Source organism: Caretta caretta, chromosome 3, assembly GCF_965140235.1.
Source record: "Caretta caretta isolate rCarCar2 chromosome 3, rCarCar1.hap1, whole genome shotgun sequence".
In the NCBI taxonomy this organism is placed as follows: Eukaryota; Metazoa; Chordata; order Testudines; family Cheloniidae; genus Caretta; species Caretta caretta.
In genome coordinates this window covers 45,787,567-45,813,331 of record NC_134208.1, presented here as the reverse complement: position 1 = coordinate 45,813,331, position 25,765 = coordinate 45,787,567, and the positions used below count along the sequence as shown (strand labels likewise).

The window sequence follows — 25,765 nt, the reverse complement described above, 5'->3', positions numbered from 1 at the left end:
TTGAATCCAATTGGTTTGGCTATCGTATAGATCATGTAAGGACCAATCACTTATGTCCTCACCTTATCTGCATTTGAAGCTTATCAGTTCAGGGGGTTCCCAATTATCTCAACTCACCCGAAAACACCATCTCCTGCACACAGCATATCACACTCTGTTTACAGTTTAACTCTGCACTCAAATCAAGCTATATGCAAGCTTAGTCACGCCTAGCCAGATCTATAGCTACTCTATAGAGACTGACCTAATCTTTCATCCCTAGAGGCAGTCCCGCTAAGGTCATGGTTGAAGCACATCAGCAGGGAAGCTTGTATTAGCACATCCCTTGTTCTGTCAATCTTCTATTTTACTAGCACAAATTCACACACACAGTATTTTTTTTAAATAAATTACCTAACGCTCTGCAATCAAGGTTCCAAAGACTTAAAAAAAAAGGAGAGTGCTCATAACACCAAGCCTTGGTGTGTATAATTACCTGTGCACTAATTTGAAAATGTGCTGGTGAGATAACGCAAGGATAGCTGCCAAGTCTGAGAGCCTTCTGGGGTCAGCTGGATACTCCACTGACTCTCCTTCATCAGTCTGATACAAAGTCCACTGAATTCAACAGAACACAAAATCAGAGCAGGCTTCCATCCCCCCCATATGGCTTCTGGTACATGAACAGCTGGCCAGGATATTCTGCACAGAGGCTCTGCAGTAGCTCCGGCCAATGGAGCTGCACTGTTGGGGACTCCCCTGGCCATGGGTGCCATAAAACACACACAGATAATACAATCAGGTTTGTAGGTTAGGTTAATTCTGGTTTGATGGAAAATCCTACATTGAATTTGTAGTCACCTTGAGACTAACAAAAAGCAGAGTTGTTTCTATTGGAGACTTAATTTTATACAATATAAAAAAATTACAGAGCAGCCAAGAAATATTCAGTTTGTACAAAAATAACTAATAAGGGTAAGTTTTCACCATATAAACATGAACCAGATACAACTGACCATTTAGAAGGGATGGTTCCAGTTTCAATATTTACTTGTCATTGTGCACGTTCAAAATCAATAGTATGTTCCTTTGATATTATTCCCCACACACCCTCATTTCTAGTATGTTTAATATAGACCTGGCATAAATATTTAATTTCCACACACAGAACAGCAAAATCCATTCCATTACTATGGATCACGACCCCTTCAGAACAGGGACACAGCTCATAACATAGAAATATAAGAAGCCAAACCATTTCTCAGAAGACAAGGTTACATGAACTACAAAATAGGGAACTCAATTACTGTAAGTTACAGTAGATATTTTAAATTAATTAAATGAACTGGTATTTTTCACTGGTTTTCACTCACTTGATTATCTATATATTTTGTTGCTTGAATTTTATCATGGACCAGACTTGTGCAAACATACCTATAAACTTCCTGTTTATTTTGTGTTCAGCAAGTTGTTGTAAAACATTCCAAGCTCCTTCTCACTGGGACCACAGGACTCTACATCAGTGAGATAGGCCAGATAACAAAAGACAAAAAAATACAGGAAAGGGTGAGCTCACAAAAACCGCCACCACTTCCACTTAAATTCCTATACTTGGAATAGATCTGTTCAATGTAGCACAGCCGTAGCAGGCAAAGTTGGGGACTGATTTAGTCGGGGATCGGTCCTGCTTTGAGCAGGGGGTTGGACTAGATGATCTCCTGAGGTCCCTTCCAACCCTGATATTCTATGAAAGGCTGTGCTGCAGTTCCCAGGCTTATAAGGCAGAAGGCTGGGAGGTGATAAGATCCGTAGCCTATTAGCTGTTTCTATGGCCTTTGTGGGCATGGTTAATCCTACAGTCCCCAGGCTAGGGGATTCCTTCTCTGTGTGAGGAAAAAAAATTAAAATAAAATTAAAAATTAAAATTAAATCACCTTCCATTATTTATTTTTCACCAAAATAAACAAGCTCCACAAAACCTCCACTTCCGTTCCTTACCGTTGGCACACAGACACCTAAAATACATGACTATCCACAAAATCTAGCAGTACTGAACATACTAAACTAAGAGACAAGGTGGGTGAGGTAGTATCTTTTATTGGACCAACTTCTGTTTGTGAGAGACAAGCTTTCCTATAGAAGGGACAATCATGATCTAGTCTGACCTGCACATTGCAGGACACAGAACTTCATCTCCCACTCCTGTAATAGACCTCTAACCTCTGGCTGAGTTATTGAAGTCCTCAAATCATGATTTAAAGATGTCAAGTTACAGAGAATTCACCATTTACTCTAATTTAAACCTGCAAGTGGCCTGTGCCCAATACTGCAAAGGAAGGGGAAAAAAGCCCAGGGTCTCTGACCATCTGACCTGAGAGAAAATTCCTTCCTGACTCCAAATATGGTAGTCAGTTGGACCCTGATCATTTTCGCAAGACCCATCAGCCAGACATCTGGGAAAGAATTCTCCATAGTAACTCAGAGCCCTCCTCATCTAGTGTCCAATCTCCAGCTCATTGGGGATATTTGCTACTAGCAATTGCAGATTGGATACACGTCATTGTAGGCAGTCTCACCATACCACTCCCTTCACAAATGTATCCAGCTCAATCTTGAAACCAATTAGGTTTTTTGCCCCCACTGCTTGCCTTGGAAGGCTGTTCCAGAAGTTCACTTCTCTGATGGTTAGAAACATTTGTCTAATTTCAAGCCTAAACTTGTTGATGGGCAGTGTATATCCATTTGTTCTTGTGTCCACATTGGTGCTTAAAAAACTCCTCTCCCTCTCTGCTATTTATCCCTCTGATGCATTTATAGAGAGCAATCATATCTTTTGAGCTTTGCAGAGCTGAAGAATGTGGCAAGGAAGGCTCCTCCCCAACTCTGGGGGCACAAGGACACAGATGGTACCTCCCTTCTCCACTCCCCCACTCCCACTGTGGCCTTGGTGAAAAAGAACTCCACGGAGGAGCCAACCAGAGACTTGTCTGGAGGAGCAGTTACAGAAGCACCTAAAGCAGAGGCTTGTGGACACAGAGAACTTTCTCCAGTTTTGACTGGACTTCCTCTGCTCTGTACTAATTGGCTGTTTGCTCCAAACCTGCCTCTCCCCGTCTCCTCATCTCAGCTTCACTCCACAACTGCCTCCCCTTCTCCTGCCCTGTCATACTCACTCATCTTCCTTTCCTGTTAACTCATCCCCTCCTAACTAACTCCCCTCCCCTCACAAAAAAGTCATGGCACTGTGCCATCATGCTTGAGCCATCACACTGCTTTGCACGTTATTCCTCCCTGCCCCTCACTCTCTGTCTGCCTGGCCTATTTAGACTGCAAGCTCTTCGGGGAGGGATTGTCAACTACTCTGTACTGCGCCCCACTCTTTGTTGGTCCTTAGGCACTGCCATAATAAACATGATTAATAATACTAAAAACGAAATCTTGCAGGCATTGTCAGTTGCGAAGCTACTATCACAGTCTAGCCATCTCCTTTGTTCTGAACATGGGCATTTATAAAACATTCCAAGCTTCTGAAAATTTTTAGCAGCACAGAAAAGACAAGTGTATTTTTATTTGACTTTTGTTCACACAAACCTTTTTACTGAAGAGTGTTAGAATCATGCATGTTGACTGTTTTTGTAAAGAATAATTCAGCTGTAAACAGTTACAAACATAAAAGCTTAAAAAATTACTCCAAACAAAAGCAGGAACAGCAAAAAAGTTGAATGAGCATCTGGCTCTTTCCTTTTTAATAAAGAAATATTTCAAGTTGACACCAGTGCATATTAAGAAATCGCATACAATACTCCGAACACCCAATACATGAGCAAATTCATAACAAGTATAAACTAATTGTGAGGAAAAAAATTGTGTAAGAGTAGCCAGGAGAATGACATTCAAAATAAACAGGCCAGTTGCTTTGTTTCACTGAATCAATTATATTCTAGATAATTTAACACGAGAGAGCCAAAATTGTAGTCATTAGGACCTCCAAAACAGCAGTAATTCTGCTACAAGTGAGTTAAGCAGTTTGCATTTATTTTTGTTGTACAGTTAAGTGTTATTCTTAACTTTTGGACTGTTACATAAAATCATGACACAGTGAGGATTCATTGTAAATTTACATTTCATACGTCAAAGTCAGATTAACAGGAGAACACTGCGTTCTGATTGCATCCATTGGCCATTCTGTTGAGAACAGCACAAGCTGTACGACGCACATTAGGAAGCATGTTTGCCTATTACATAAAATGGCTTATTTTTCCATGGTTTCAGAGCCTCACAACAATACTGTTCTAAACATTGTTCCCTGGCATTGTTTTAAGATGGTTCATCAACACCTTCTGCATAAATGAATGATACAAATATGTCTAGTGACAAAATCCATTATGGAAAGATACAGAATTGCAAACTGAAAATTGTACTGGATCATTTTTAAGGTGGATTTGTAAATATTCTTCTATAAATTTTTTTAAAAAATATGTATTAAAAGCAAGCACTTGTTCAATTATTCTGACTATGATGGAATTTGAGAACAATGATAATTTCAAGATGTATATTATTATTTTAACGCATAAGGAGCTTATGCAATGTAAACGCCATTAAAGCTAATAAGAGATGCACATTTAAAGCTTGGAGAAGTGAGATAAAAGCATACTCTAGGTCTTGTGATGCTGGGAGTCTGATTTCCTAATAGAAGAAGATAATACAGGATCCTCTTCTCTATCTGAACCCTAGTGCAGATAGCCTATTTCCTGGACAAGAGGAAATGGAATTTCCCCACGTAACACACAGATACAATAGCCATGAGAACCATAGGCTTGCTGACCACAAGGGGTTTTCAAAATGTGTATTTTCAAGCAGGTGAAATACTGGTCAGATATGCATTTCTTTCACAATTATTCTACCGTGCAAACCACATGTATCCACACCAAAATCTTCAATCCATCTGAAGTGTACATCAACTAGGATGCTGTGAAAGTCTAATGTAATATTATAACACTAAATGATTTCTTGACAATGAATATCAGGCTAAATCATAGATTATTACCAGACAAAGGCACATGCTTTAAGTTTAGTAGGAACATCTGAAAGTTCCTTGTTACCATAATATACACTCCTGCTGAAGTAATAGTATTACTATGTATTATACAGATTACATCAATTTGCTTAGAGATAATGATGAGGTAACAGGAAACTTCTGAATGTTCATAGCGTGTATGGCACATAAACTCTACAGTTCTACTAGCTGAGCTGAATCTTCAACAAACTATTGACGATTTAGACATAAGGTAGGCTACAATCTGGTTAGGCCACAATTAAACTTAACATTTCATTATACTGCACATATTCTCTTCTGCACAAACACAGGGTGCACAAAATAAGCTGTTGGTTCAATTATATTAATTATAATTAAATGTTTTGCATATGTAAAATAATTAAATCAGGTAATAGTGCAATGCAATCAAAAGATCATGCACTAGATAAACAAAACTTCTTCCCGATGAACAACGGTTCTTAGGAACTTTTTCCCTACCTTGCATAACATGTCATGATTTAGGAATTTATTTGATCAGCTTCTGAGAACATATTTAGATAAAACTGAAAAGCAAGATACTGAAGAACATTAGCTTTGCTGTTAGCTGTAATGCAGCTAGAATAGATATAACTGAGTTGCTGCAATGAATTGAAAAGTAACAAAAACTAAACATGAATAATAGTAGTAGAAGAATATATATATCCCCTAAATTAATGTTAGTAAATACATTCACTGGTCCACTTTAGTTATGTATCTATAAAGACATACTTCCACTAATCTTCAGCAGGTACAGATGGATGTTCATTCATGGGGAAAGCAATGTGTAACAAAACTCAGTTTATCTGTCATTTTTACAGCAAAATCAGTAGCAAATTTGTAAAACTAAGTATATTTTCCCCAGACCAACCACACAGAGGTGTAAGTCACAAATTCCAATTTATCCAATGTTCAATCAATAAGGCTTTATTTACATTTCTTTACAAATTCAGGAAAAAGTTTGGTGCAATGTGCAAGACAAGAGAGCACATTTCTCTCATTAGAGACCAGCATCTACTTATGCTTTTACACTAACCCATAAGTAGCCAATTAAAGTCCCATATATCCATGTTTTTACATAAAGTTTCCTTCCAGATTCTGTCAGAAGCATACTAGCAGTCAGGCCACCTAGAAACAGCAAGGATGGTAAAGTTTTCTTGAGGCTTAGTTTGGAATGAACACATTTCCCTGGGAACTTGTTTCTTCTTTTAGAATCCTTTGCATCATAAAACTCTATTAGTAATCTGTGAGAGACAAATTCATGTGTTAGTTCATGCTTAAAGCAATTTTCTTTCATCTAATAATTTTATATCTTACCCTATATTACCTATCAAATATTTAGCAGTGCATATAGCAATGGTTTGGTAAGAACAGACAACATACTGTAAGTATATTGTCAATCAATTAAAGTTATGTTCTGTACCTGCGTGCTTAAACTTAATCCCTTAAAAGAACACAAATGATTTTTCCTGTCATCCCATGCTAATCCTAAAAACAATTATTTTCCAATGTATATTATTGTGTCTACATTTATATTTACTCAGTCCCTAGCAAAACAAGTCCCCAATCCTGTAAAATAAATATTAAATAAAATAATATTTTCTTGTCAATAACAAAAGCAACTCTGTGAACAAAAGGAAAAGTGTCTGCATGTAACAAAACAGGAAGATAATGAAGTCTCAGGAGACTCAAAGGGTTTTGGAAATAAACACCAACATTTTATTCTTACATGTTGAAGTCAAAATGTCTACAGTAAATATTGCTTTATTGGCTCAGCAACAAAAACAGTTTCCTTCTACTGTGTTTGGAGAGTAATATTTTAGCATGTAACTAAATTCTGAAAATACTGAATGTTTCATATCCCTAAAATTCACATGCCAAGCAGTAATGTATCTAGGTAGGCAGGATGATCTAGTGAACAGGGCACCGAACTGGGACTATAGACCTCCATTCAGTTCCTGCCTCCACACACTTCCTGTGTAACCCTGCACAAGTCACTTCCTCTGCCTGTGACTCAGTTCTGTATCTGCACAATAGGGATAATAGTACATTTCTACCTCACAGGAGTGCGGTGAAGAGAAAGTGTATTAATGGTTGTGAGATGCTCAGATACTGTGGTGATGAGGGCCATATATAGATGCCTAGATCTATAGTTGCCTTACACATGGGCTCAAAGATCAAATTAATGTAGTCTATTCATTGACCTCAATGAAGTTACACCAGGGACAATTATAGCCTTGTGACTTTGAAATGGTATATATCCCTACAGAACCTGTTGAGTCACAAGTGGCAGCCTTTCACTTATAGGATGTATGCAGGTATATAGACGGTTAGGAATTAGTAATCACCTATTTATACCTAGGAGCAGCTGCCAACTGAGGAAACTCTGGCAGGCCAGTTCCTGCTGAACCATGCTGCATGGGAACGAGAGAGAACTGGAAGGGAATCTGAACTGATGTGGAGGCACAGACCTCTGCAAGTATGCCAGAACCTCATGTGGATCCACTCTGTGTGTGTGCCCCCCTCATAAGACATTCCAGTGTGGGAAACGCCATTTACCCCCATCGTTGGAACAATTTGGGGGAAAACTGTGGAAAAACAAACTTAAGAGTTTGCTTCCAGCAGACCCCTACCATGGGATTCTTAGCAGAGTGGGTGATCTGGTCCATGGAAATGTTTAGAAGGTCTAAGACTGCTCATTGTGTTAATACTAAAAATAAGTAACTCTGAAGCATATCAAATCTTAAATCTCAGATGTGACATGACTATCGCTACTCACTTATCCTTTACTTCAAAGCGTTCATGAAGCCATCTTCTCATATACATCTGTTCTTCTGGAATATCTTTCAATTCGATCCGATCAAGGTAAATATGAACTTTTGGGCATTCCTTACACAGAAACTCTAACAAACAAAAAAACCACAATCGAGTCTTGTAAGTACTTTTTACATGGTAGAAAAAACATTCCCCAAATAAATACTAAATAATAGAGACAGATATACAGCAAAATGTTCAAAATGTCTAAGTGACTTTGGAACCTAAGTACCATTTTCAAAAGCACCTAAATCACTGGGGGAAATTTAGGCTGCTAAGTGACCCAGGTGCTTCTGAAAATTTTATCCATTATCTTATCCAGTGTGGGAAACCCTCCAACAATCCATCAACCCAATTGTACAACATGGAGAAAGTTCCTTCCAGATCCCAGTAGCAATCAGCAGATGTTCTGTAATGTGAGATTTGATTACTTCTGTTTCAGCATATTTTATTAAATGTTATTCGTCATAAAATCATCCAGTCTACGATTTTTAGATTTTGGATTAAACTGCTTAAAATCTAATACCCATGTCTTGTCCCTTTTAAAATCAAAAGTTACAGTTTTTTTTTTTTAAAATAGCTCCTAGCCTGAAATATTGTATAACAAAATTCAAATTACTGTAACTTCCCTGGCCATCTCTAAGAGGATGTGGGTTAGAATCGAAATAACCTATAATTTAAGTGTGTAATAGCTAAAAATCAAATGCAGTCCTCAAAACATACACTTCTGTCTTCCATTAATTGCCAATAGTCATGGGGTTTGATTGGGATTGCATACTTCTTTTACATTGTACAATGCTACTGACTTCAGTATCAAGTCATTCCTGATAGAACAGTGTAGAGTGAGCGAAAATTCCAACCTATTCTTAACTGGAATGGACTGTGTAGGATTGATAGTATCTTTTACTCCCAGATCAGGTATTTCATTTACTTAACATACATTGAATGAAAATACTTCAAAAAGATTCTGGGGAAATAGCCTGATTGGCTTGTTATGCATCCTAAATCAATCAGTTACAGCCTAATGTCAGAACACAGTCATCATAATTTGTTAAAGGAAAGTGAACTACACAGGACTTGGGTATTTTTTTCCTTTAGTTAACTTGGCTGTCTGAGATATACAAAGGACTGTGTAGGGGACAATTTCCTGGTGCAAGTGCTGGAGGAACCAACTCGGGGCAGAGCTCTTCTTGACCTGCTGCTCACAAACCAGGAAGAATTAGTAGGGGAAGCAAAAGTGGATGGGAACCTGGGAGGCAGTGACCATGAGATGGTCGAGTTCAGGATCCTGACACAGGGAAGAAAGGAGAGCAGTAGAATACAGACCCTGGACTTCAGAAAAGCAGACTTTGACAACCTCGGGGATCTGATGGGCAGGATCCCCTGGGACAATAACATGAGGGGGAAAGGAGTCCAGGAGAGCTGGCTGTATTTTAAAGAATCCTTATTGAGGTTACAGGGACAAACCATCCCGATGTGTAGAAAGAATAGTAAATATGGCAAGTGACCAGCTTGGCTTAACAGTGAAATCCTTGCTGATCTTAAACCCAAAAAAGATGCTTACAAAAAGTGGAAGATTGGACAGATGACCAGGGAAGAGTATAAAAATATTGTTTGGGCATGCAGGAGTGAAATCAAGAAGGCCAAATCACACCTGGAGGTGCAGCTAGCCAGAGATGTTAAGAGTAACAAGAAGGGTTTCTTCAGGTATGTTAGCAACAAGAAGAAAGTCAAGGGAAGTGTGGGCCTCTTACTGAACGAGGGAGGCAACCTAGTGACAGAGGATGTGGAAAAAAGCTAATGTACTCAATGCTTTTTTTGCTACTGCACTGGGAGCACAGCATGGGGAGGAGATGACCAGCCCTCTGTGAAGAAAGAAGTGGTTCGGGACTATTTAGAAAAGCTGGACGAGCACAAGTCCATGGGGCCGGATGTGCTGCATCCGAGAGTGCTAAAGGAGTTGGAGGATGCGATTGCAGAGCCATTGGCCATTATCTTTGAAAACTCATAGCGATTGGGGGAGGTACCGGACGACTTGAAAAAGACTAATGTAGTGCCCATCTTTAAAAAAGGGGAGGAGGAGGATCTGGAGAACTACAGGCCAGTCAGCCTCACCTCAGTCCCTGGAAAAATCATGGAACAGGTCCTCAAGGAATCAATTCTGAAGCACTTAGAGGAGAGGAAAGTGATCAGGAACAGTCAGCATGGATTCACCAAGGGCAAGTCATGCCTGACTAATCTAATTGCCTTCTATGACGAGATAACTGGCTTTGTGGATGAGGGGAAAGCAGTGGATGTGTTGTTCCTTGACTTTAGCAAAGCTTTTGACACGGTCTCCCACAGTATTCTTGCCAGCAAGTTATAGAAGTATGGGCTGGATGAATGGACGATAAGGTGGGTAGAAAGCTGGCTAGACTGTCGTGCTCAGCGGGTAGTGATCAATGGCTCCATGTCTAGTTGGCAGCCGGTATCAAGTGGAGTGCCCCAAGGGTCGGTCCTCGGGCTGGTTTTGTTCAATATCTTCATTAATGATCTGGAGAATGGTGTGGATTGCACTCTCAGCATATTTGCAGATGACACTAAACTGGGAGGAGTGGTAGATACGCTGGAGGGTAGGGATAGGATACAGAGAGACCTAGACAAATTAGAAAATTGGGCCAAAAGAAATCTGATGAGGTTCAATAAGGACAAGTGCAGAGTCCTGCACTTAGGACGGAAGAATCCCATGCACCGCTACAGACTCAGGACCGAATGGCTAGGCAATAGTTCTGCAGAAAAGGACCTAGGGGTGACAGTGGACGAGAAGCTGGATATGAGTCAACAGTGTGCCCTTGTTGCCAAGAAGGCCAATGGCATTTTGGGATGTATAAGTAGGGGCATTGACAGCAGATCGAGGGATGTGATCGTTCCCCTCTATTCGACATTGGTGAGGCCTCATCTGGAGTACTGTGTCCAGTTTTGGGCCCCACACTACAAGAAGGATGTGGAAAAACTGGAAAAAGTTCAGCGGAGGGCAACAAAAATGATTAGGGGACTGGAACACATGACTTACGAGGAGAGGCTGAGGGAACTGGGATTGTTTAGTCTGCAGAAGAGAAGAATGAGGGGGGATTTGATAGCTGCTTTCAACTACCTGAAAGGGGGTTCCAAAGAGGATGGATCTAGACTGTTCTCAGTGGTAGCAGATGACAGAACGAGGAGTAATAGTCTCAAGTTGCAGTGGGGGAGGTTTAGGTTGGATATTAGGAAAAACTTTTTCACTAGGAGGGTGGTGAAACACTGGAATGCGTTACCTAGGGAGGTGGTGGAATCCCCTTCCTTAGAAGTTTTTAAGGTCAGGCTTGACAAAGCCCTGGCGGGGATGATTTAGTTGGGGATTGGTCCTGCATTGAGCAGGGGGTTGGACCAGATGACCTCCTGAGGTCCCTTCCAAGCTTGATATTCTATGATGATTCTATGACTCTTTTATACTGGCATCACCAGAGACAAGATGTAGGTGATGCTAGTTGTAGGCAGTGAATCTTGGCTTCTCTGTTCTTGATAGAGCACAGGGTATACTTATGTTTTACACTGTCTGATAATCAATATAATCTCCGTGATGGTAAACTTGTTTTAAAATATAGTCACCTGGAGTTATTTCACCCCCCTGGTTAGAAGGCAGATCCTCTGATACCTCTTCATTATTCTGTTTTTATAGAGAGCATTATATTGCTTGATTGTTGCTTCTTTTTTTTCACATCATATTTATGCTTAGAGCAGTTCACTATGCAAATACTGAGCCAATTATGAATAGAACTCTTTATTATCTGAACAGCCTATTGGAAGCTGTTACCTCAGCTAAACTGTTTAAATGGTTACATACAAATGGATCTTACATCCTGTATTGGATTTTTTGTTGATAATATCACTTTGTGTTCATGAATAATGATGAAAATATAAGTTTAAAAGGTAGTGACCATGGTGTCCCACCAACAGAAATCCTTAACACACTTTCTCATCCTGATGCTGCATTTCTGGGGAAGGTGGCAGTACCTCCACATTTGGACAATGTTAAACCTTGAAAAGGGTCCAAAAATGCCTTTATATATTATAGACAGACAACAGATGGAAAACAGATGGCCATGGTGCATATAATAAGTGGCTGTAATTTTACTTAGTGAACAGTGCAGTCATGCAAGATATGGGCTATGTTGAGGAATAATTAAAACTTGACCAAAGAGTGAGAGACACATGAACCACTGTCAAAGCTGAAACCCATCCTGATTCTTGCACGACCACACCAATATCTATTATGTGGTAATATGCGGGAAGATGTAATACAGGACAAAATCTTTAGAAGGTGGCACAGACTGTCTCTTTAGAGGAAAACAGTTTCCAAGTATTTCAATTTTCACACATTTAAGATTCTGAAATACTTTAACAAAACAAATGAGAGATCCATACCATAGATTCTAATCCTGAAACTAATGGAGTGGGGATGCCTAAGAGTGCACAATTCATATTTTAAAACCAAAGGGGCATTATCTGTGTCTTAATAAATACTAATAACTAACTTTCATTACGGAACAACTCATCCTTTGGGCAAGGGAGAGAAGCCTTAACATGGAACTTTCTAAAATATGCAAAAATAGGAAACAAACGGTTGGAAGCTGTCTTATCGAGTCTTTTTTCTACTTGGTTTTAGGCAGCATTTTACCATATACACCAGAATTTTTCAAATTGGGGTCCCCAGGCCCCTGAGGGTACTCCAGGGGGTCTGTGGTCCTTGCTGATAAACTCCTCCACCTCCTTTTATCTACTGAAGCCAAACAGGGAGATTTTAGGCACTAAAATTCTGGTGGCAAAGCAGGGCTAAGGCAGGCTTCCTACCTGCCCTGGCACCGCGCTACTCCCAGAAGTGGCCAGCACGTCCCTGTGGCCTCTGGGGATGCCTGAGGTAAGTGCTGCCCAGTCAGAGCCCGCACCCCGAACCCCCTACTGTACCCCAACCCTCTGCCCGCACCCCATCATGCACCCAAACTCCCTGCCAGAGCCAGCACCCAAACTCTCTCCCAGAGCTCACACCCCGCACCTCCTCCCACACCCAAACTCCCTTCCAGAGCCTACACCCTGCACCCCCTCCTGCACCTCAACCCCCTATCCCATCCTTGTGAAAGTGAGTGAGGGTGGGGGAGAGTTAGTGATGGTGGGAGGGGGGATAGAGTGAGAGGGGGTGGGAAGAGGTGGGATGGGGTGGGGCCTTGGGGAAAGAGGTGGAGTGGGGGCGGGGCCTGAGCAGGGGGGCTGGTGGGTCCCCGAAAAATTTTAAATCAAAATGGGGGTCTTTGGGTTCCTAAAGTTTGAGAACTGCTGCTAAATACAAATGTATCCATTTACCTTTAAAATATATTTAAAATATTGTTCTGGAGTATGGTGGAACTTTTACGGTGTACATTTATTTCAAGTTTTATTTTATGACTTTATTCTATAAAGGAACAAATAGCTCTTCCCTGACATTTATTTATACACAATTAAGTAAAAACAAACAAAACCCCAACCAGTTTAAAATAGCATTTGAAAACCATTGTTAACAGCCATATGGTATTTTTACAACTATTATCAAACTCTGTAAAAGAATATTGATTAGCTCCCAATGTCATTGTAAAATAGCAAAGGACAACATTACCTCATTACAGTACTGCTAACAAAAGGGAATAGAACATATGTAGATCAATAGACGCAAACTGAAAAAATGTTTCAAAGTTTCTGCAGTTTTATCCATACAGCTAAACAAAGGAGGATTTGATTCCTCATGATTTGCTACTTAAAAACAATTTTAATCAAACTTAAAACTAAACGCTTCTTTCATGGCAAAGAAATTCCATGTATCTGAGCACTGATGCTGCCTCTCTCCAGCAAATGCCAATGCATGTGTAGCCTTACTTCCTCCTCTAGCTTTAAGCATAAGTTTAACTCACCTAAATCAAAGTCCTAAACCTTCCTACCCATCCAGGTTTCCTCACTATGTAAACCTAATCCCTTTCCTCATATCTGCACCGAACTCACCCTTGCAGCTGGATGGCCAGATTGGCCTGCATCCAAGGCTGCTGTGCTACTTTCTTATCTGTAGCTACAAGTGTTAAAAGATCCTTTTCCCTCCCCACCCCAATCCCCTTGCTCTTAGCCGCAGGATCATTTTTAAACTGTGCTCTCCAGTACATCTATACAAAATGCTCAAATGCAAGCAATCATGCCAGCTACTTGAGCTATTTTTATGATGCAATTCATATTAGGGTTTAATGTGACTAATCCATTTTTTTATTTTTTAGACACACAGTGCAACTGCAACCACTTACGTACACCAGTGGATAAGAACAATTTATTGAGCTGCCGCTTTTGAGAAGAAACAGATGGATTTTATCACTATAACCTCCAGAAGTTTGTGGTAGTCCCATGACCCTCAATTTCACATCAGTTTAACTCCCAAAAGGTTTTTGTAATTAAGCTAAGAAAGCTTATTGTAGCAATTTATTATGCACAAATTAAATTCAACTTTAGGGTTGTTGGCCCTAAAAGCCAACATTTGACAGGCTTTGCAAATCCCGGCTCTCGCCAGAATTTGTTACAATAAACAGGAGGAACAAAAAAGTCTGAACTTTCCTGCAAAAGATATAATATAATTGAGAATCATGCACTGTATCAAACTTTTGATTAGGGACAACTTTAGTTATGATTATAAATCAAGAACCAAGTATAGTAAGTGTTAAATGAACATTAATAATTCACATGGGACCAAAGTGGACTGACTCTCGTATGGGAGATAACTTGCTAATAAAAGTTTTCAGTCTCACAAAATGACTTAGCAGCAAGTTAAGATCTAAGAGTATAAAACTCTTATAATGATACTAATGACCAATCAAAGCAAGAGGAAGGAAAATACGGCAATTTACAATGTTTTAAGGCAAGAATGTTAAATCCATTAGTGAAATTCCAAGCCCCATATACAAGAAAGAATTCATGGTAATGTAGCATAGAGACTTATAATGTATTATTTGGATTCTTAAAAATGTCACTGATAGTCTCCAAGGGACAATCAAATCTCAAATGTATTTCAATCTCAAACAAATATCTTAGTCAATGGTATTTCACAAGCTAAGCCTCCAGTAAAATTCCACCACTTTTTATATATTAATGCTGTACTTTCAAAACAGATTAACGTTTTCAGTCTTCTGTATCGAGGAAGGCACAGACGAGTCCATAAAAGATGAACTGCAGAGCAAAAACCAAACGCCCTCAAACACAAAAACACTACTTATATAAATATAAAACTTCCACTGAATGATGGATATGAAAAGCCTCAACCTCTTCACTCCCCAGAAATAAGTTTTTTTGTGGAATCGTACGGTCACAGATGGATTCCAAATAACTGTGTTTACTGACTATGTACAAATATACACAACCAAGCTACCTATGTACACTGCTGCTGTGACTGGGTTCTGGTGGCTTCTGCAATAGAAGGGGTGACCCACTACAGGTTTCCCAAACTATTTAAAGAAATACTACCCAATTTCTATTACAATTTCTATAGTCTTCCCCCCTTTGCATGAAAGGACATACAAATAATTATAAACGTATTACTATATAAACTACTAATACACATGCTACAAATTAAGTTTGAGAGGTAATCGATTAAAGGCTTCTTTCTAAATAAAGTCTCATAGGCATAGCAACAGTTTCTGAAAGTAACTGCACTTTCTGGTATAGCTGTATCAACAACATCTTCCTGCTCTGAAGTGTTAGGGTCTTTTCGTAGAAGAAACAGGGACATGAGGCTCACAGGCACTATCCCAAGTCACTGTCTGTAGCTGTACTGAAGGCTCAGGATTTTCAACAGGCATCACAGGTGCAGAATATCCTGTTGAACTTGTGCTCAAAAACTGGTTTGTGTCTTTTCCATTACATATTTGGTGCTACTTCTACCCAATAAGAGAGGGTACTGGACTGTGATGTAATCACGCTAGGCTTCCATGAATTCTTGGAAATTGCTAAGATTTTTTCCTTCTGCATGAAGGTGTGCAAGTGGGACTATTTGGGGCCATTGGATCACAGTTTCTTTCAAATGTCTTTCTGTAGGTCAGGTTTTAACAAGTGTAGGTGAGATTTTTAAATTATGACCCATAAACATGATTGGTCCCCGATTAGTAGTAGCATGTACTGAATTCCTATAGGCTAATGGAAAATCTACAAACCTGTCTGCAAAGCTACCTTTATCCAGGGTTGTAGCATGAATCACGTGCTTGAACATCTGAATAAATCTTTCCACTAACTCCTTTGCAGCAGGATGGTAAAAATACAATGTGACATGTGTGACGGGTTCGGTCACAGAGACGCCCTTGGGACTGTCACCTGACGTTTTGGAATTACCTCTGAGCCCGTTTCCCCTGCCAGCTTGGGACTCCAGAACCCTGCCCTATGGAGCCAGACATGTTAGCCTGCTTCAGCACAGACAGGTCAGGTCCATGCCCCCAAACTGCAGACTTTAACCAAAAACTGCTCAGCAGGTCACCTATCTCCAACGCCCAATTCCCAATGGGATCCAAACCCCAAATAAATCCGTTTTACTCTGTATAAAGCTTATACAGGGTAAACTCATAAATTGTCCACACTCAATAACACTGATAGAGAGATATGCACAGTTGTTTGCTCCCCCAGGTATTAATCACTTACTCTGGGTTCATTAATAAACAAAAGTGATTTTATAAAGTAGGATTTAAGTGGTTTCAAGTAATAACAGACAGAACAGAGTAAGTCACCAAGCAAAATAAAGCAAAAACATACAAGTCTAAGTCTAATACATTAAGAAACTGATTACAGATAATATCTCACCCTCAGAGATGTTCCAATAAGCTTCTTTCACAGACTAGTCTCCTTCCTAGTCTGGGCCCAATCCTTTCCCCTGGTACAGTCCTTGTAGTTCCAACAGACATCTTAGGTGGAAAACAGGGACTTTCTCATGACTGCAGTCCCCTTTGTTCTGTTCCACCCCCTTTTATAGCTTTGGCACAAGGTGGGAATCTTTTGTATCTCTCGGTCCCCATCCCTCCTTCTAAATGGAAAAGTACCAGATTTAAGATGGATTCCAGTATCATGTGACATGGCCACATGTCCTGTGAGACCTCATTCATCATTACCCATGGGCTGGCCTACACGTACCCAGGGAGGTTTGCAAGTAAATAAACCATTTACAACCAATTGTCCTAGTCAATGCAAGTCATCAAGATTCTAAACCACCATCAATGGCTCACACTTTGCATAATTACAAAAGGACCTAAGAGTTATACTTCATATTTCTAGCTTCAGATACAAGAATGATACATAAATACAAATAGGAGGAATATATTCTGTAGGTTATAACCTTTGTTATGATACCTTACAAGAGACCTTTGGCATAAAGCATATTCCAGTTACACCATATTCACACTCATAAGCATATTTCCATAAACATATGGAGTGCAACATCACAACGTTTGATACCATTTCTTCTGACAAATAACTGGAACTCTTCGTATGTGAACTGAGTTCCATTGTCACTTACAGTCTGTTCAGGAATTCCTGTCCTTGAAAACAAAAATTTTAACACTTCCACTGAACTAGCTCAATTCATACAGATGCCATTTAAAATGAGCATCTATTGCAACCAAACACATGTCCCATAAATGGTTCAAACAGTCTGTAAGGACTTGTTGCCACAACGTAGCTGAATGCTCCAAAGGATGCAATGGAGCATGTATGGAGTTTGCTCACAACCCTGACACTGTTTGGCCATTTTCACTATTTGTCTATCAATCCCAGGCTAACACACAAAACTCCTGGCTAGGACTTTCACTTTTGCAATTCCCACATGTCCTTTGGGTAACTCTTGGAGTTTGTGAGACCTTGACTAAATAGGAATAACCACTCTAGTGTCACATATTATGTAATCTTGACATACACTTAACTATTCTTTTCAAGCTAAGAAAACTGGACACAGTTATTTGTGTGCCTGAGTCCATCCACTCATCATAATGTCATGAACTTTAGCCAGCACTGGATAATTTTAAATTTCACATTGCATTTGTTACTGGCAAGGGTTCAATTTGTGCCATATAGAACATATTTACTCTCTGTGTCTCCACTTCATTATCCTTTCCTACCACTTCTAATGGTGGATGTGATAAGCAATCTTCATTACCAGATTGGCTGGTACCATTGAACATAATGTTGGAACAGTGAGCACTCAAGAATGTCCATTTCTGTCACTGTGCTGCAGTCATTGCCAGTATTCCTTTTCTAAAAACTGAAACTAGCTGTTGATGATCTGTAACAAAAGTACATTGTTTCCTATAGAGATGCTGGTGAAACTTTAAAACTCCCCAGACTAAACTCAGCCCTTCTCTATCAATTTGAGCATTGTTACATTCTGCTGAGGCTAGAGACCTAGAAGCAAAGACAATAGGCTTTTTCAGTATGATCCTCCATTACATATGAATTTACTGTTCCTATTCCATACAAGGAAGTGTCACAAGCTAACTTTATAGAAAAAGATGCCTTTAGGTGTGTAGGAACCATTTCAAATTATATGAGCCTCTTGGCTTCATCAAAAGCCTCGTTACACTGTAGGGATCAATGCCGTTTCTGTCCTTTGGGTCACAATTCATTCAGAGGGTATAACAGTGTTGCTGCATGAGGTAGGAACCTATGCTAAAAATTGACCATCCTCAGAAAGGAGTGTGACTGACACATTTTGCATTACAGGTGCCTTAAGGATAGTTTCAACTTTTTCTTGGAATTTACAGAAATCATCTTAGTCAATGATGTGGCCACTATATGCTACTGAATCTTTGAAAAATTCACATTTTCTCTTAGTTGCTTTAAGACTTGTGACAGACCCAGACCAGTGGGGTGTAGGAGTCTGGTAGAAGGTAAATATACTGGCCACTGGATGAATAATTTTCTGTTCCCTGAGTGACCAGAGCAAGGGCTGCGCTAGAGCAATCAGGAACTTGCTAGAACCAATTAAGACAGGCAAGCTAATTAAGACACCTGGAGCCAATTAAGAACATACTAGAATCAATTATGGCAGGCAAACTAATCAGGACATCTGATTTTAAAAGGACCTCTCATCAGTTAGTGGAGGGTGTGCAAGGAGTGAGAAGGCATGCTGCTGGAGGACTGAGGAGTACAAACGTGATCAGGCTTCAGGAGGAAGATCCTACGGTGAGGATAAAGAAGGTGCTGTGGGGAGGTCATGGGGAAGTAGCTCAGGGAGTTGTAGCTGTCATGCAGCTGATACAGGAGACATTGTAGACAGCTGCTATCCACAGGGCCCTGGTTTGGAACCCGGTGTAGAGCGTGGCCCCAGGTTCCCCCCATTTGCCCAACTCCTGATCGGACACAGGAGGAGTTGACCTGGTCTGTGAGCAACACCAGAAGGGAAGGTCTAATTTGGGAAGGAATCTGGCCTGTCCCCGACTCACTAGGTGGGACAACAGAGACTGCGGAGACTGTTCTCTGTTTCCCCCATGCTGGCCAGTGATGAGGTTAGCTGAGTGAACAGCCGGTTTGAGCCTCTAGCAGAATGGCCAAACTGAGGGCTGCCATGAACCTCTGAGGTGAGCAATCCGCCAAAAAGCGCAGGACCCACCAAGGCAGAGGAGGAACTTTGTCACAGACCATACTCAGCCAAACTTGCAAGTACCTTTGTGAGGTTCTCAAAGTGGTGGACAGCACTACAGCCTGTGACCTGTTAATCATCCAAATAACACTGAATACTCGAAACACCCTTAATACCTGATACAGGTCTTGCTACTAAAAAGTGGGTGCTGACTATTCCAAACACTACCTTGTTATATTGAAATAAGACCTTCTGTGTGTTAATTGTGAGGTACATTGTCTTCAATCCCCATTTTTAGACAGGCTCGGGCTAGGCTGATCTTGGAGAACAGCAACCACCAGTTATTGAGGCAAACATATTCTCTATTCTAGGTAAAGGAAACTGGTTTGAATGCAATACTGAATTAATGGTAACCTTGTCCTCACAGATCAGGACAGCCCCATTCTTTTTCAGCATTGGCACAACAAAGGTGTTTCATTTGCTCCTGTTAACCTTTATACCTGGATGAGGATCATCACATCCTCAATGCCAATTGTTGCATCCTTGCTTTCAATACAACATTAAGAATATGGGAAACCACGCTGGCAAAGTTGGCATTCCACATAACCATGTTTATTAACTACGTAAAAACAAAAGACCTAGGTACCTATGTTCACTGCTGGTCTGAGGGTTCTAATGGCTTCTGCAATTGAAGACGGAGGGCTACTAGAGGGTTCCCAAACTATTTAAAGCATAATAACCAGTTCCTACCTATACTCTACAATATATATCAATATCAGATCCAGATTTCCCCTTTAACCTTGAAGGACTTTGGCAATGTTTGGAACACACTGAACATGACATCATAGGAGGTTGAAATCTGACCTGAAGGAGATCTTATTAATAGAAATAAAATTGAAAATGTATCCTTTTAGAGAATATTGAAAGTTGTGGTATATAAGCCCTGCCTGTTATGGCTACAATTCATGTAAATAAAGCTCTTGTCCAAAGTGCAAGTGTCCTCCTCTAGTTATTTTATAATGTTTTTCACTTTGCAGTTCATACAATCATTAGTCTAGACTGAACCTTTAGACTCAAGCCATTATTAACGGATTTGATCTATAGAGTAAGACACACTACCTCTCTGATTTTTACTGTTTTATAGCCAAAATTAGCAATCAATAAGTAAATCAAACATTAATTCTGAATGCCAGAGTATCTCTCAGATTCACATCTGTAACCATCTTGAATCCAGTTGACAGAAAACCCTTTCACTGCTAGTTCCAGTGAAAAATGGTGACATTCCATTGCAATGTTGGCTGTTGAAAGGCAGCAACCTTGTACAGGGAAGTAGCATTATGGGGAAGGGGACATTCTGTCTGACAATGCAGGGAACAATTACTTGATTAAAGATAAATCTATCATGAAATTGTTAATCTCTTAAGGCCAAAGAAAACAGGTAATTAGAAACTTCTGAATTACAGGGTCTCTTCAGGAAATTATATGTAGATTGAGGTTCCCAAGACATGTAGATCTAGAGATGGAGGCTGTCAAATAATTAGCTTTTGCTATTCCAGAAAGGTAAGTGGTATACTGTGTTTTTCTATAGTGCTATTAGCACAGGAGATCAGACATTTGAAAGGGTTAATGCACACTGTTTAGCTGAAACAAGACAATATTTGACAGAGAACAGTAGTATTTATAGGGCTTTGTTCACTGAGTAAACCCCTTCCATTCTGTCAGACTGAAAATATAAATACTCTCCTCTAGTGTAGACACACATTGTGAGAGATTTGAAGCTGATCTGTAATATATGAATACTGTATGTTGGGCAGATTACTGGGATACTTACTGTATGAATATAGGTTTCAGAGTAGCAGCCGTGTTAGTTTGTATTTGCAAAAAGAAAAGGAGTACTTGTGGTACCTTAGAGACTAACACATTTATTTGAGCATAAGCTTTCGTGAGCTACAGCTGAATGCATCCGATGAAGTGAGCTGTAGCTCACGAAAGCTTATGCTCAAATAAATGTGTTAGTCTCTAAGGTGCCACAAGTACTCCCTTTTTTTTTGGTATGAATATACTGGTTTAGCTCAATAGGAGGCTGTTTGGAAAAAAACAAGCAGGAAGGAAAAGATTAGCTCAAGATTGCCACCTCTTAGCAAACATCATTCAGGAACAATGCCAGAACTGTTTGCTTGATGTTTCTACCTCTCCTCCAGCAAACCTAAAAAACTGATTTTGACCAGCAGCGAAAGGGCCCAGGAACACAGAAGAACTCTGGCAAGATTGAAAAGACACACTCCCTGAAGATGGGGTAGTTGTTGTTCAGGGGAACCACTCACACACAGGACCCTGTTGGGGTGCCTAAAGAAGTCAGGCCTGCCTAGATTATCATCAGAGGATTATGAGCCTTTAGGTAAAATAGATGTGTGTAGACTACTGCTTTAAAATCCTTTTTTCCCAAATGTGTGGCTCCTACTGCAAAACAAAACACATTTGAGAAGGCTGTTTTGTATACCACTGACCACAGACTACCAAAGGGAAGAACTGCGGGTGCCCAAACTCGGTCAGACCTGCAGCGTAATAATGGCAGACGCACAGGTTACCTCAGCCCAGGTCCTAATCTAAGAGTGTGAAAACTGCTAAATTCCACCCAAGACAGGTAAAGGCATGAGGCTTCACACCTGGGGGGGGGGGGGGGGGGGGAGAAGAGGGAGGTGAAGTATGTGCACTCAGAGATCAGTAAGGAGTCAAAGGTGCAATTAGCTCCATAAACTGTGACAGACATCAGACATTCCCAGAACATCCTGATTTCTTCCATTAATCTGAATGGATTTTCTATAGAAAAGACTACTACAGGCTATATGCACATTCCAGAAATTGGTATTATTGCATATTTTATTAGATTATTGTCATATGACCAAATAGAAGCACATTATTCATTGTTACACTGCTGAAAGACTTAAGCATATGAACATTACCACAACACATTACTTTTCTTACGAGCCTGACTGGCAAAAACTTAATGCATGTACTTAAATGTATGTATGTTAATAGTTCCATTTACATCAATAACATACATACAAGGATACCAGCATTTTCATTAATCACCAATTCCTAGAGGGGCTCCCAGGTTGCCAGAATTAATCTTTAACATATGGTTCTACCATTATGTATCTATTCCTATATAGAATAAACACAGCATATTTTCACTTAAGCTTTAATATTATCTTTTTACCTACCCCAGGTTAAAGCTCTGTTAATTTAAAAAAAAAAATTCTCTAATACCTTTCTCAGGGTAAAACCATGGTTTTTGTTTTTAAAAAAGTCATATGATATGGTAAAATATAGCAAAACTGACATTTAAGCTAAAAAGAACAGGAGTACTTGTGGCACTTTAGAGACTAACAAATTTATTAGAGCATAAGCTTTCATGGGCTACAGCTCACTTCATCGGATGCATAGAATGGAACATATAGTGGTATATATATACACACACACACACAGATAAGTTAGAAGTTACCATACAAACTGTGAGAGGCTAATTTGTTAAGATGAGCTATTATCAGCAGGAGAAAAAAAACTTTTGTAGTGATAATCAAGATGGCCCATTTAGACAGTTGACAAGAAGGTGTCAGGATACTTAACTTCAAGAAATAGATTCAATATGTGTAATGACCCAGCCACTCCCAGTCTCTAGTCAAACCCAAGTTAATGGTATCTAGTTTGCATATTAATTCAAGCTCAGCAGTTTCTCCTTGGAGTCTGTTTTTGAAGCTTTTCTGTTGCAAAATTGCCACCCTTAGATCTTTTACTGACTGGCCACAAATATTTATTCAAGTGACACCATGATAGGACCTAATCACATTAGCCACGCCATCAGGGGCTCGTTCACCTGCACATCTACCAATGTGATATATGCCATCATGTGCCAGCAATGCCCCTCTGCCATGTACATTGGCCAAACTGGACAGTTTCTACGCAAAAGAATAAATGGACATAAATCTGACATCAGGAATCATAACATTCAAAAACTTCAATCTCTTTGGTCACTCGATTACAGACCTAAAAGTGGTAATACTTCAACAAAAAAACTTCAAAAACAGACTCCAACGAGAGACTGCTGAATTGGAATTAATTTGCAAACTGGATACAATTAACTTATGCTTGAATAAAAACTGGGAGCGGATGGGTCATTACACAAAGTAAAACTATTTTCCCATGTTTATAATCCCCCACCCCCGCTGTTCCTCAGATGTTCTTGTCAACTGCTGGAAATGGTCCACCTTGATTATCACTACAAAAGGTTTTCCCCCCGCCCCCTACTGGTCGTAGCTCACCTTATCTGATCACTCTCCTTACAGTGTGTATGCTAACACCCATTGTTTCATGTTCTCTGTGTATATAAATCTCCCCACTGTATTTTCCACTGAATGCATCCGATGAAGTAAGCTGTAGCTCATGAAAGCTTTTGCTCAAATAAATTTGTTAGTATCTAAGGTGCCACAAGTCCTCCTTTTCTTTTTGCGGATACAGACTAACACGGCTGCTACTCTGAAACTTCAACCTCTGTGGCCAGTCAGTAAAAGATCTAAGGGTGGCAATTTTGCAACAGAAAAGCTTCAAAAACAGACTCCAAGGAGAAACTGCTGAGCTTGAATTAATATGCAAACTAGATACCATTAACTTGGGTTTGACTAGAGACTGGGAGTGGCTGGGTCATTACACATATTGAATCTATTTCCTGAAGTTAAGTATCCTGACACCTTCTTGTCAACTGTCTAAATGGGCCATCTTGATTATCACTACAAAAGTTTTTTTCTCCTGCTGATAATAGCTCATCTTAACTAATTAGCTTTTCACAGTTTGTATGGTAACTTCTTACTTGTATGTATGTATGTGTGTGTATATATCTTATATGTTCCATTCTATGCATCCGATGAAGTGAGCTGTAGCTCAAGAAAGCTTATGCTCTAATAAATTTGGTAGTCTCTAAGGTGCCACAAGTACTGTTCTTTTTGTGAATACAGACTAACACGGCTGCTACTCTGAAACCTGTCATTCAAGCTAAAAGTTTCTTAAATGAAAATTCCTCCTGCATCTTTCAAATGGAAAGTTTACACCAGGAAATAGAAGTATTTTTATTTTAGCTTTTACCTATTCAGAGGTTGTTCAAGGCATCTAGTTATCTAGTCATATTCAAAAGCCAGCCACATACTCAGGTCAATTACTTTCTGCAGTACTGAATTCCACATGCCAACAATACGCAGCATCAAGAATGGTAGTGTTTTCTTTACTTCCCCTGCTCTAAATTCACAGTTCTTTAATTTTCACTAAGTGACCCTTTGCTCTTATATTAAGGGACAGGTTGAAGTGATGTGACTCAATCATTTCTCACTATGATCATCATCATTCCAATTAGCTATTCAAGCCCCTCACTCTTTTCTTTAACAGGTTAGTACATCTAGTTTCAGATTCTTACATCATATCTCTAGCTATCTCTATTACCTTTCTTTGGAGCTTAAGACATAAAAGGTTAAATAAAATTTGGCCAGTACTCCTGATGAGGATTATTTTCTATATCTCGGATTTCTTTTTATTGACGCTGCACTCTGGCTAACCCACTATTACCTCCTCACTACATCAGGTGGTAATCACTCACTATGACTATTTTCTATCTGTTAGCCATCTTTTAATTCACAAGATATTGACCATTAATCCATAGCAATTCAATCTTCATTAATCATCTTTTGAGGGATTTAATCTAAATGCTTTTGAAAAATCCAGGAAATTATTCTCACTGGGTTACTTATCTACCATTTTATTAGATTGTACCAAAAATTTAAGGAATAAGAAAGGCATCATTTTCCCTCAAGAAAGTCAAACTGGTTTAATCCTCTCAGGTTATATTGACCAAAATGCTGTAGTAACTATAAAACAAAACAAAACTTTTCAGATCATGTTGTTTGGAATGGCGATAGGGCTCAGTCAGTACTTCTCAGGATTTTCTTTGGCTCCTGTAACACAGAGTCTATCTTTATGTCACTTGCTATCTTTATTCAGTGTTTATCATTGTCAGATGCTACTACTTCACACTTTATTTAATCTCGAATCCCAGATAAATACCATCTGCTTGTGTTAAAAACCCCAGGCAGAGTATATAAAGAGACAAATATGAATTTCGTGTTCACTGAAGTACCAATGACAACACTGGAGTCTAACAGAGATTATTAAAAATAAACAGGTAACTAGCAGTGCAAGCTTCCCCAAACTGGTCCACCAAACTG

The 25,765-nt window shown here is 39.6% G+C and overlaps 1 protein-coding gene across 3 annotated transcripts in view; it reads right to left on the bottom strand.

Annotated features, from left to right (window-relative positions):
• Nucleotides 1–3,693: 3,693 nt before the first annotated feature.
• The window catches only part of AGPAT5 (1-acylglycerol-3-phosphate O-acyltransferase 5), a 121,069-nt gene continuing 98,997 nt past the window's right edge, over nucleotides 3,694–25,765 (bottom strand). For all 3 annotated transcript variants that reach the window (XM_048845311.2, XM_048845310.2, XM_048845309.2), the window contains 2 exons: nucleotides 7,830–7,953; nucleotides 3,694–6,294 (listed from right to left, as the gene is read on the bottom strand). In XM_048845311.2, the coding sequence (XP_048701268.1) occupies nucleotides 6,069–6,294; nucleotides 7,830–7,953 (350 nt within the window). In that variant the 3' untranslated portion in view covers nucleotides 3,694–6,068. The remainder of the gene's footprint in view (nucleotides 6,295–7,829; nucleotides 7,954–25,765) is intronic.